The sequence below is a fragment of the Athene cunicularia genome (genome assembly GCF_003259725.1).
Source record: "Athene cunicularia isolate RWA chromosome 1 unlocalized genomic scaffold, athCun1 chr1_part2, whole genome shotgun sequence".
In the NCBI taxonomy this organism is placed as follows: domain Eukaryota; kingdom Metazoa; phylum Chordata; class Aves; order Strigiformes; family Strigidae; genus Athene; species Athene cunicularia.
In genome coordinates, this window is record NW_020799092.1 from 68,548,388 (window position 1) to 68,560,613 (window position 12,226).

Genomic DNA, 12,226 nt, shown 5'->3' on the forward strand with positions numbered 1-12,226 from the left:
ATTATAATAAATTACAAATAATTTGTCATCACTATTAAAATTTAAAATTATTCAGAATTATAACCAATTTTAAGTCTTACTCTAAATATGCAACATAATGTTGTTCCTCAAGCAAAAACTTTGGGGTTGTTTTGATCTTTCTTGTATTTTTGTGGCTTGTGAGAAAGAAATCCAAATAACTGAGTCCTTAAGCAATTAATAACAGCTGGAAGAAACTTACGTATAGAGATTTCAGACTTTAAGCTCTATAGCACCTGAGAGCCTTTGCCGGGATCATGAAAGATTTTGCCTTCTGGAGCTGGAGGGAAGCATAACTGGTGCTCCTTCCAGATGGACCCACACCCACTCATAGATTTCTTAAAGCTCACATCTCAGCGTTAGGAGGTTTACAGCACATTTCTTCTGATGTTTACCCTCCCCCTGCCGCCTTTTTTTCTTTTTCTTCAATTTGAAATTCCCCGAAGAGCCTTTGTGGTCATGCCAGGAGGTTTGTAACATTGTTAGAATACAGTTTATTCTAAATTTTATTTTATTAAACATATGAAGGAGTCTTTTAACTTCCTTTTAATTGCATTGTCTATTAGCAAAAAAATTCTCTGGATGTGTTCATATGAAAATCTTAAGGAGAGTGTTGTTTTCCCCTCAGATTGAGGTAGTTCTTAAGTTAACCCCACCAATTTCTACCTCCCTCCTTTTTTTTTTTTTTTTTTTTTTTTTTTTTTTTTTTTTTTTTTTTTTTCATTTGGCTTATGTCCGTTTTCCTTCTGAGGCAGTGCTCTCCTAAAAGTGGGAGAGTCAGGTGCAGGTTTTAGCTACTTTCAAGGTAAAGTTCTGTTTACCTAAAAGTAGTCTTTAAGTTAATTAATTCAATAGTACAGTTTTCACAGAGAAAGATCACTCTATTGTATGCCTGTTCCCCATGGAGAACAATCTGAGGATTCTGCAAGTAGTCTTCTTGTATAGCAATCTTGCCTGCAATACATTATTATCCATTACCTCCTAATAATAAAAACATATTTTTTGTCTATGAGGGTTTTGAATAAAGAGGCCTGAGGTCTGTTTTGGTTTTTAGTAATGGAAGTAATTAATTTGCTGAAGAAAAGAAAGGAATGTCTGAAGATGAAGTGACTGCATGAGGTCAGAGCCAAGGTGCATCTGTGTTCCCTCTGGCCAGGAGCAGTTGCCTGGGGAAGAGTGCAGGGTTGGGCCCTGATGAGCTGAGTACTTACGCAGATCCAGCGATCTCAGGCTGATGGGCTTTGTGAGTCAAAGGCAGTTTTATATTGGCTATCAGTCAGTATTTCTTTCATGAGTTTTTCTGAGCCCTGTTTGCACTTAGCTAACTTCCTTTATCCATGATATCCAAGGAAGAAAGGTGGCTTTAGTTTTTAACATCATGTTACATGAGTAATTTTTTTCTTTTTTAGTTTTTTTGTCAACTTGTCTCAATTGTGTGGGGAGAGGCAGTGAACAGTCATTTCCTATTCGCTTTCTCTGTGCCTCTCAAGATTTTACAGATCTCTGCTGTCTGTTTTCCTGGCTGAAGAGTTCTGGTATGTTGATCAGATGCTTCCCATATGGAAGGCATTTTGTGTTTTTAATCGCTCTCGCTGCTCTTGTTTTACCTTTTTCCAGAACAGAAGAATAGCAAACAACCCTGCAACATCAACAACAAAAACCCCCAAAAAGTTATTCCTGAATTTTTCATGGTATAATTTCCCAACATTTTTAGGTCTTAATGTTATGGAGAACTGCTTTTACCATTGGCTGTTCCCCAGTTGGAGCATGGAGCAACGTGTCCATGATGGAGAACAGTAAAATTAAGTTGTCAGTAATTTTACATTTCTTAAAGTGGGCAATGGATTTTCTCTGAGACTCCATGCAGTGTTTCGGCATGGACTTTTTTGCTTCAAGTTCACTGTAGAGAAGAAATGCTTTCACTTTTCGTGTATATTTTACTAGGCATTCCCTCTAAGAGCAGGTTAAAAATAGAATTTTGTTGTATTTTTATTGGATTTGGCTGTAAATTTATTTTTGTCCATTTAAAAGTGAGTAATTAAAAGATGAGACATCCCAGCTAGTGTTTGTTGTTTGTAATGCTTCTTTCAGTACAATTACAAGGTTTGTCACTGTAGCCTGCAGAGATGGTCAGTTCTCTGCATACCTACTGACAGAATACTGTGACTCTAGAAATGGTGTGTCATCGTCTTCTATTAATTAAGAGTTTATGCTTGGATGGTGATGTCCACTACCACCTAGTAGCAGTAGACCACAAATTACCAAGTGGTTACTTCAGAAAAAGAAAAACAGATTTAGTATATGTCTCTGCATGTATGCATTACCTAATGCATATCACTACATACAATGTTTTAGGAAATAAGAAAGAGTAATAACTTAAAATAATGCAGCTGTTGAATATCTTGTTATGTTATGATAGTTTTTGACAATTATGTTTCTGAAAAGAAAATGGAGGTTAGCATACATATTTATTACTCACAGCTTTCTTAATGACTAGATTTTTGATGTCAAAGATGTTTTAAAGTCCACTTTGAAGAAAAAATAATTTACATTTTAACAAACTCTGCACTGGAAAAATGAAATCTAAGCTGAATCAAGTATATATTCATGCCATACATTGCAAAGGAGGATATTGTTGAAACATTCATCATAGCTTATCTTTCCAATTCAGTAAAAGGGCTACTAAGAAATAGCAATACTGGAGTTCTCTCATCAACTGATGTCCTACCTAACACTGTGAAAATGCGTATTGGCAGAAGAGCAAGCATTGGTGATGCCAGGATGAGTTACTCAACTTGTAGGCAGAATTTAAGCAGCCAAGTCAAGTGTTGAAGACTTGATCTTTACATATACCCCAGAAAAGTAAAAGTGAATAAAACCAAAGAACAGTGCTAAGAATCCATTGCTGAAAATTCTAAGCTGAAGCAAAAAATGGCAAAATAAGCCCAATAATACAGAATTAATAGTCAGACTGATGTAACTTGGCAGCATTTCTTTCCTTCATCTTTCATCATGTACTAATCTTTGATTGCTTCAAAGGTGCAAGCAAAGCTAAAAGGACAAATTGCAGATCTTCCTCTGTTTAAATCAGTGTTTTGTTATTCTCAGATAAAATCATAAATAACTCCAGAAGGAAATAAAGTAGTACCTTATCTTCCTTCCTGATGTCCACAAAGGACAATAAGAAAGCACTCCTGAATACGAAATACAACTAGGATTGGAGACAGGGAAAAAAAATAACCCTTTTCAAAACAATATCAAATATAGTAGCTTGAGAGAGACTCAGAAGCAGCTCTATTTTCTTAATCTATTACCCTAGCAATAAATTAAAATATTGGCTTTTTTTTAAAATCTTGGGATGTGCACTTCCTCTCATGGAAGGAGATTCTTGGTATTCCTTGACGTTTATTTCAAAATGAGCATCAAAGTGCGTGAATCTCAATTCCAGAAATGCTTCTAATTTTTTCAAAGTATCATATTTATCATGTGAAGAAATCGAGCAAGTAGTTGTTATCTTAAAAGACAAAATTGGCACAACTTCAGTGGATTCTTGAACTTATGACCCCTGTACCGCATTGCCCTAGCCTACCCTAGGTTATTTGTATTTGTACCGTCTTAGGTGACCAAAATAATAACATTGAAACTTGTGGTCAGAGTGAGGTAAAATGATGGTACTGTCCAAAATAAGGACTGCAAGCACTGATGGATGTGCCAGTGTTACCTGGCACACTGCTTTCAGATATATTGATGAAGTGCAGGCTATTTTACTACACTTTATTTTTCTTGCTCATCACTAGCATTATTAATTTTTAAGTGTTCGTAGTCTTGATATGTGTATCCAAAATAGTCTTGTGCCCAGTAGGTGAGATTTCAAGGTTTGTAATGTATATCCGTATACTATGATTTGTTTGATTAAAGCTTCTGCCAAGATCAGACTAGGTGTAGGGGCCATCAGCTCGCTGACACCATGAAACCAGGCTATTGGAGGGCCATTAATCTAACGTGTAGTAAGATTAAGTGGTCAGAGAATGTGCTGTACCTTCCATTTGCTGTATCAGTTTACTTTCCTCGCAATGTACAATATAGAGACATCTGTTGGGAACAAAATAGGAAAGATAAAGGAAAAAAAAAAAAAGGCATAATTTATTTAAGTAGGAGCACAGGCAAACATTTATTGTTTACCCTCCAAATGGATCCCTTGTCTCTCTTCTATTCTGTCCTAATCTTTATGTGGTTAAAAAATACATAAATTTATTTATTTGGGTAGGTTTCTCTTCATAACTTAAGCCTTTAATATATTAGTTCCAAATATTCCTTTTTAAATCTGACTATTTACTGAACGAACAGAAGAATGTTATATCTGAAAGGGGTAGCAGGCAGATAAATTTGGTATGCATGCAACTTCCAGTTAATGTCCTTTAAAGCAAAGGCATAATAGCAGCTGCTGTGCAGGCGGTGCATGTTGCCAGTGGAATTTATTTCTGACCAACTGTGTACTCTTCAACTCCAAATGCTCTGTCTGTCTTGAACAATCACGGTGTGTAAAAAGAAAAAGTGGTGGTGAGAATTGTAAAGAGGAGGACTTATAGGAGTGGGATAAAGATAAATGCAGTTTTTACTCATGTTCAGGGAAGTGTTGAATCTGAATTTTAGGAGCTGAAAAATTAGCAAATTACAGATTTCTATTTTTTTAATTGTATGAATGACAAAGTACTGTTAATACGATGTTTTTCACACAGCTTAGTTTTGAAGTAGATAAAAATGCAAATTATAGCAGCTTTTGATGGCACAAATACTTTAAGTTGCTTTGCAAATGCATTTTGCAAGTATATTATTTGGCAAGTATATATCCTTTTATTTGTATGAAGTGTGAATACAAAAAATAACATCATCAACCTGTCTGGAGAAGGCTTTCTTAGTTATTTGACAAACAAGTATGCTTCAACCCTGAATTGAATTTATATATATTGAAAATACTCAGAATTTCAAAATGTGAGTAATTTGTAGGTGTTTAGAAATATCAAGTACAGCCTTTCTTAGAATAGGATATAAAACGTATTTCACTTTTTTTTCTTAACTGGAGATGCAAGACAGACAGAAAAACACTTCTTTGTTGGCAGTGTTGGGTTTTGGTGGTTTTGTTTTGTTTTCATTTAGTGCATATTAAAGCATGCTGTGTGTGGCTACCTAGGATGATTAATTTTGTTCTGTTCCAAATAGCTGGTTTTAGTATTTGTTATACTGATACAGCTTTCCATAGTCTTGGCAGCAGCTACAGATGAGAAGTGCATTAAGTCATCTGGTTTGGGTCAGTGTTGCTAGAAGACCATTTCTTGCTGTGTATTTATGAAATCTCTCTTCCTTAAGCTACCAGGCAGGAGCTTTCGAACAACTTGATATTATCTGAAAAATAATTATTCTCAGTCATGCTCAAGAAGATGGGTCTAACTTCTCATTTGCTCATCAGGAATTCTAAAAGCTCGTCCATTTCTGATTATATATTTTATATATATCTTTTGCAATCTGTTCCCATGAGTAAGTCCAGATTCACTTGAAAACTACTTTTGGTCTGGTTGGGTGCATCTCTCTCTGTGCCTCCCTAGGGTCCCGTGGGTGATACAAAAGATGACAGTGAGAACATAAGTGAGACACGTTTCACTGGTATTTCCCAAGGTGTTTTTTCCTCCCCTGTGAGGAAGCTCTTTACTAAGTGTGCACTCTCTTTCATTTTCAGGCCAGAGCCTCAACAGAAAGCTCCCTCTGCACCTCCACCTCCACCCCCGCCCCCACCTCCACCCTTGCCCGAGCGCCCGAGCCCACCCCGCCAGAGCCAGAGGAGGAGATTTTAGGGTCTGACGATGAGGAGCAAGAGGATCCTGCGGATTACTGTAAAGGTGTGTGCAGTTCTGTGTGCAGTTCAGCAGCGTTGATGAGGGTAAACATTGTTGTGCAAATCCCAACTCTGGTTCTTGTGAAGTTTTTTAAGACCTGATCTTTAATTATGGAATTTATTTATACAAGAGTTATGAACAACTGCTCATTTGGGGTCCAGGTGCACAGCTGTCTTCAGCTTTACTTTTTCACTTAGCCATACCTTATTTATACGTTTTACAGTAAATATACAAATATTGCATTCCTGTTGTCTTCCTGATGTCCTAGTTATAAGAATAGAGAGGAAATTTCTGTTCCTTAGTTCTTAAGAGAAACAAAACCACCCAGACCAAAACAAACAACCCCTTCCACACTCCAAAAGGTTCTAAAATGCCCTGATGCCTTTCACAACATCAACTACATTTATTTTTTAATCTATATCTTTTTTCCCTTTCTCTCACCTGCACCAGCCAAACATGTTACATGTTTCTGTTTCACATGTTGTCTTTCACAGCCCTCAGCATTGTCTGAGGCTCTCCTTATCTTTGTCTTAGCTCTTGATTTCCTTAGTTTTTGTAGTTGCTTATATTAATTTTTAAAATATTGCTAAATGCAGAAAAACATGTGACTGCAGTACCACAGTTTCAGTACTTGAGTTTGTTTTAATGTTACCATTAAAGTTGCAAGTCTGTTCCCACTAGGGTAAAATGTATACTGTGCTTACATGAAAAATGATGAATAACAGGTCTAACAACTTTGGGTTATCTATTGCAATAGATTTCAAGGATATGAATTTACTGTAGGAAACATCAATGTTTTATCACTTCAGATGAATGTTTTTGAACAGCCAAAAAGCACTGTATGCACATTGACTATAGCTGATATTTGGTATTCCTCATATCAAGATACACTTTCTGTCAAATATGATGATGTCTTAATCAGAAGTTTCTGTGTAAGCCTGGAGATGTGCTATTTTAAGAATCCCCTCTCCCAGTCTGGAACAAGTTGGTTTGTAATTTCAGATTTAACAGTTGACTATTTCATTTTGGTCTAAGAAGTTTTATTATTATTTCAAATTTTTAAGGGCTTACAGATACCAATAGTGAAAACCAAACAGTGAACTCAAAATAAATTTTGAAGTCTGTAACAGGGAAAAGAAAAACATGTCTCTAAAGCTTTTTTTTTTTTAAATTATTTCTGTTACATTTGTTCCTTAGGATAACTCTTTTGCTATCTGTAACATCTTCCATCAGTGAGTAAGGATTTGTTGTTTAAACAACTGTTTATTTGTAAACATACATAGTTCCTTGAGATTAAGCATTTCAAGGCCCCTACTTTATTCTTCCTTGAAGTAAGGCATGCACTTGATTTCAAACAATTCATTGTTGTCTGTGTTCCAGTATCTCTTGCTAATTGTCACCATCTGGAGAAGCTAGATCACAAAACAAACAAAAAATAGTCTAAGTTTATAACCTGCTTATAAGTCACCCATTTAACCCATTAATATTTTATAAATCTCTGCGACTACAGCAGGTAAGTAGTGAGAGCTGCATACTTTTAAAATGAACTACACGTTACCCTAAGAATAATTTTACGTTTCCAGAAAAAATGAAGAGAACTTATGTGTGCTTAAAGGTTCTTCTGGTCTTGAAGCTCTGAACTGATGGCAGTATGCTAAAGAGGGTTCAGGCTTTGGTTCATTTGAATGTTGTACTGTTTTTCTCTGCAAGAACAGTGCTTTTGATGCTCCAGTAGATGGTTTACCTATCTTCTGACGATAATTTCCTGTGGGACTGATCAGTACATTTCCTTCCTCATCTTCTTCATCTACCTGAACTTGTGTGAAGCATTTGACACTGTCCTGCATGCCATCCTTATCTCTAAATTGGAGAGACTTGGATTTGATGGATGGGCCAGTCGGTGGATAAGGAATTGGCTGGATGGTCACACTAAGAGTTGTGTTCAACAGCTTTATGTCTGTCTGGAGGGCGGTGATGAGCGATGCTCCCCAGGGGTCGGTGTTGAGACCAGTGCTGTTCAACATCTTTGCTCATGACATGGACAGTGGGATTGAGTTCACCCTCAGCATGTTTGCCAACGACACAAAGCTGTGTTGACCAAGTGTGGTCAACACACTGGAGGGAAGGGATGTGCCATCCAGAGGGACCTGGACAGCTGGAGAGGTGGGCCCATGCAAACCTCATGGAGTTCAACAAGGCCAAGTGCAAGGTCCTGCACATGGGTCAGGGCAATCCCAAGCACAGATACAGGCTGGGCAATGAGTGGATTGAGAGCAGCCCAGTGGAGAAGGACTTGGGGGTCCTTAGTGGATGGAAAACTGACTATGAGCCAGCAAAGTATGCTTGCAGCCCAGAAAGCCAGCGGTATCCTGGGCTGCATCAAGAGAAGTGTGGCCAGCAGGTCACGGGAGGTGATTCTCCCCCTCTACTCCATTCTCACAAGACTCTACCTGCAGTGCTGTGTCCAGCTCTGGGGCCCCCAACATAAGAAGGGCTCAAGCGGGTCCAGAGGAGGGACACGAAGATGATCAGGGGCCTGGAGCACCTCCCCTATGAGGACAGGCTGAGAGAGTTGAAGTTGTTCAGCCTGGAGAAGAGAAAGCTCTGAGAACACCTTAGAGCAGCCTTCCAGTACTTAAAGGGGGCTACAGGAAAGATGGGGAGGGACCCTTTATCAGGGAGTGTAGTGGTAGGGTGATGGTTTTAAACTGAAAGAGGGCAAATTTAGATTAGATATAAGGAAGTTCTTCACTGTGAGGGTGGTGAGGCACTGGCACAGGTTGCCCAGAGAAGCTGTGGCTGCCCCCTCCCTGGCAGTGTTCAAGGCCAGGTTGGACGGGGCTTTGAGCAACCTGGGCTAGTGGAAGGTGTCCCTGCCCCTGGCAGGGGGGCTGGAACCAGATGATCTTTAATGTCCCTTCCCACCCAAACCATTTTATGACTCTTTTAGTCTACTGGGTTTGAACTTGAAGGGAAGGTTACCATAAGAATCTGAATCAAATGGCCAGATTGGGATGATCTGGGGTCATACAGACTTCCTGTTCATTTATTTTATATTCAGTCGGGGAATAAGTTATTTGGTAACTTACACCAAGGGATGGCTTTTAGGTGCATTATTTCCATTTTTTTTAAGAGGTGTTTTATTAGTTTGAATATGTTTTTCTGGTTTGGGTATTTACAGAGTGGAAGATAAATATTTGGAAATTAGCAATTATTATTGGACTGTCTCTTTTCCTCTTAATTTTATCTTCAAAATGGCAATCTCCCAGGATTTTTGAGTGTGGCACAGAGCATACTTCATCTGTTCTCAACCCCAATCTGAAATTTCATAGGAGGGCAATTCTGATGAGGGAGTATCTAGTTAAGTTTTTTAATTAATTCAACATTTTACCTGTTGACTGTACTTCCCATTGCCATGGTATTTTTGTTAGTAATTTTATTTTTATTTTTTATTTTAAAGGATATGTTACTATGTGCTGGCCTCACATCTTCAGCACATTACATGGTGGTTAGTAAATAGTCATAACAGTACTTTTAATCAGGAAATTGGATTAGTTTGAATTAGCAAACTGACTCTTAGTGAAAGAGACTAGTGACAGCCATGGGTGTAAAGCAAACTAACCTGTTTCCTGGGCGCTTCCTCCAGGCCCTGTTCAGATCTCTGAAATTACTTCTGTTGGTGTTGCTGAATTTACATTAAATGCTTTTCAAATCTTTATTTGTTTAAGGAAGGAAAATACCAAAGTCCAGCTACATGATTTTTCAAGGGGTACTTAGACAGTGAACCAGTTTTTCTTCTTTTCTGAAAAGCCTTGAAACACTTTGAGATTTTTTTTTTCAAGAGCCTGTTGTGTCATGGATGTAACTGGAATTCTTTCCTTCTCTGATCATCATCTTTGCCCCCTGGAGATGTCTCCCATTCATCCAGTTCACAAAGGGAATAATTCCCTATACAAACATAGAACTAGCCAGCTACAATTACCAATACATTCAGGAGACATGTAGGAATAATGATCTCCTTTTTCTGACCCTCTTTCTTGAGTGCATGTAGCTAGCTAGTGAGAGACTTTTTCTGTGTGCTGCAGTAAATAGCACAACAGGGGGTTTTGTTACATTATCAGCAGTGCCACTTAGACATTGTATATGTTTCAAATACCAATATTGTTTTTCCAAAAACACATAATTCTTCTCAGCCCATTAATTTTGCATAGATGCTTTCTTGTTACTATTTAGAAATACTTTCTGTATCGAAGAACTTAAATAATTATATTTGTCATTGGATGACACAAGCTTTTAAAATGCATTTAACTAAACGTGTTATTACCTGGCTGTCCACAACCTGTACATGAACATTGCTTACATGAATAGTCAAGGAGTAATGTGTACAGATGGTAATCTATTTCCAAAACTGTTTCTGTTGTGGCTCTTGGACAGTAGAAAGCATCTTGTGAAGTATTTAGTCAGAGAATATGCTACCACTGTTGGCATCTGCAACATATGCTGGTGTATTGTTATAATTAATTATGACAGTGCTGTAGGGACCAAAATAACATGACTTTTACATATATAGTATTGTTACTCTTGCAATACGTAGATTTTACTAGAATAATTTACCAATCCCCGGTTTATTAACTTGACTTTGGTGTGTTTGACTGATCTCCTCTGCAGGGTGTTCTCTCTCCTGTCTGTGACGAATATCCCATGTTTTTGATTATTTTTCAACCTTTGAAGCACAAGTATGCCAAAAGCTATCTGCAGAGAGGCAGTTAACTTAAACTGTTCTTTGAAACATACTTTTACCTGTATTTAAATTACTCATCATTGAGTGTTATGCTGTTAACATGTTAAAAAAGCAAATATTTTGTTTAGTGCAAAAAAATTACTTCTGGACATTGTTTTATATACTTGAAGGCCCACTTATACCCTTCTTGGCAGTGCAAAGAGCTGCATGAATTGTGTTTTCATATACATCTGAAGCCATGTAACTGTTAAGGAATTATTTAATGGGACTAGATACTTAGGAAGATTGTAAAATGTTCCAGAAATATTTGTATTGTTGAATTTCAAAATCTGTTTGCAAACCATGGAGAGGTGTGAAAACTAGGTGTTAAATACTTTTCAGTTTTTCTAATTTTATCTGTTTCCAGAGGAATAGTGATTATACAGAGAATAATATTTCATACTTCTCACTGTTTTAATGCAATAATACATTCAGGACAAAACTCAAATTGGAAGAAATGTTACAGTGATAGAGAATTATGTGGAAATGTTTTATGTAGTTCTTGCTGTCAGGTCAGCAGACTTGGTTAATTTCACAAATGCAAACCTTTTCAGTAATGGAAAGGTAGAATTGCTGTATGTTCTCTTAACCTTTCACTCACATCTGTCACTTCATCATACTGGACAGAGTTTTATTGAAAGAATTTACCAAAGAGTAATTTGTTTGTTTGTTTTAAATCAGTCAATAGCCGTCTTAAAATACGATTATATTTATTCAGATTTTAAAATATTTTAATCAGCTGCTACTGCAAGGATTATTAAATAGACAAATCAAAATTTAGTTTTGTTTTAATGTTTCTAGCAGTATGGATTTGTATATGTGAGTTTATTTCAGCTTCATTATTATAGAAAATTTGCTGAATAGACTTGGATTTTGTATGTGGCTGATACTGTTGCTTTTTGCAAATGAAGTGGACAGCGTAATAGTCAACACTTAGTAAATCCATGTCTCTCTTCCTTTCTTGGACTCTAAATCCAGTCAGGTATTCCAAATGTGATGTTTTTTGTTTGGAAAGTAAGGAATTCCCACTTGGCAGTGTTGCACATTCTTACTGAGGTTGACCCAATTCAGCAGTGGAAATGAAAGTATCTTTTTAGGTCGCTAGGTGAGTTGTCCTGACAGCTTTTCATGAACATTTCCTTCCCAGTGATGGAGGGGAGGCAGTTGGTCTTTCCCCCAAGGGGGACTCCTGGTACTTAGTCCTAGGTTGGGTCTGTATGTCTTGGTCTTCCTGTAATGTCCTGTGCTGCTCCTGAACTAGAGCCTTCTTTTTCCTTTGCTCTTTTTTAACTGAAAATACTGGTGTCTCTATACATAGTGTTTCGTGAAATGCAATATTGTGTGTAAGTATACAGGTCTCATGGGTTAAAAGTTTAAAGGTTGTTCTCATATCTGGGTCTTCACAGATTTGTGCTAATTTTCATGGAAAAGATGAAACTTCAACACTTTGCTGCTAGGTTGGGGGATCTGAGAGTGTGCTCTGTGTGTTTGTCCATCCTACCTGTACGTATCAGACTAATTTGTGTGCCTGGTGAAC

General features: G+C 37.4%; 1 protein-coding gene across 1 annotated transcript in view; it reads left to right on the plus strand.

Annotated features, from left to right (window-relative positions):
- Positions 1 to 12,226, plus strand: part of SRPK2 (SRSF protein kinase 2) — a 101,071-nt gene that overhangs the window by 42,765 nt on the left and 46,080 nt on the right. The window contains 2 exon segments of the mRNA XM_026866468.1: positions 5,753 to 5,822; positions 5,825 to 5,912. Of these exon segments, the coding sequence (XP_026722269.1) occupies positions 5,753 to 5,822; positions 5,825 to 5,912 (158 nt within the window).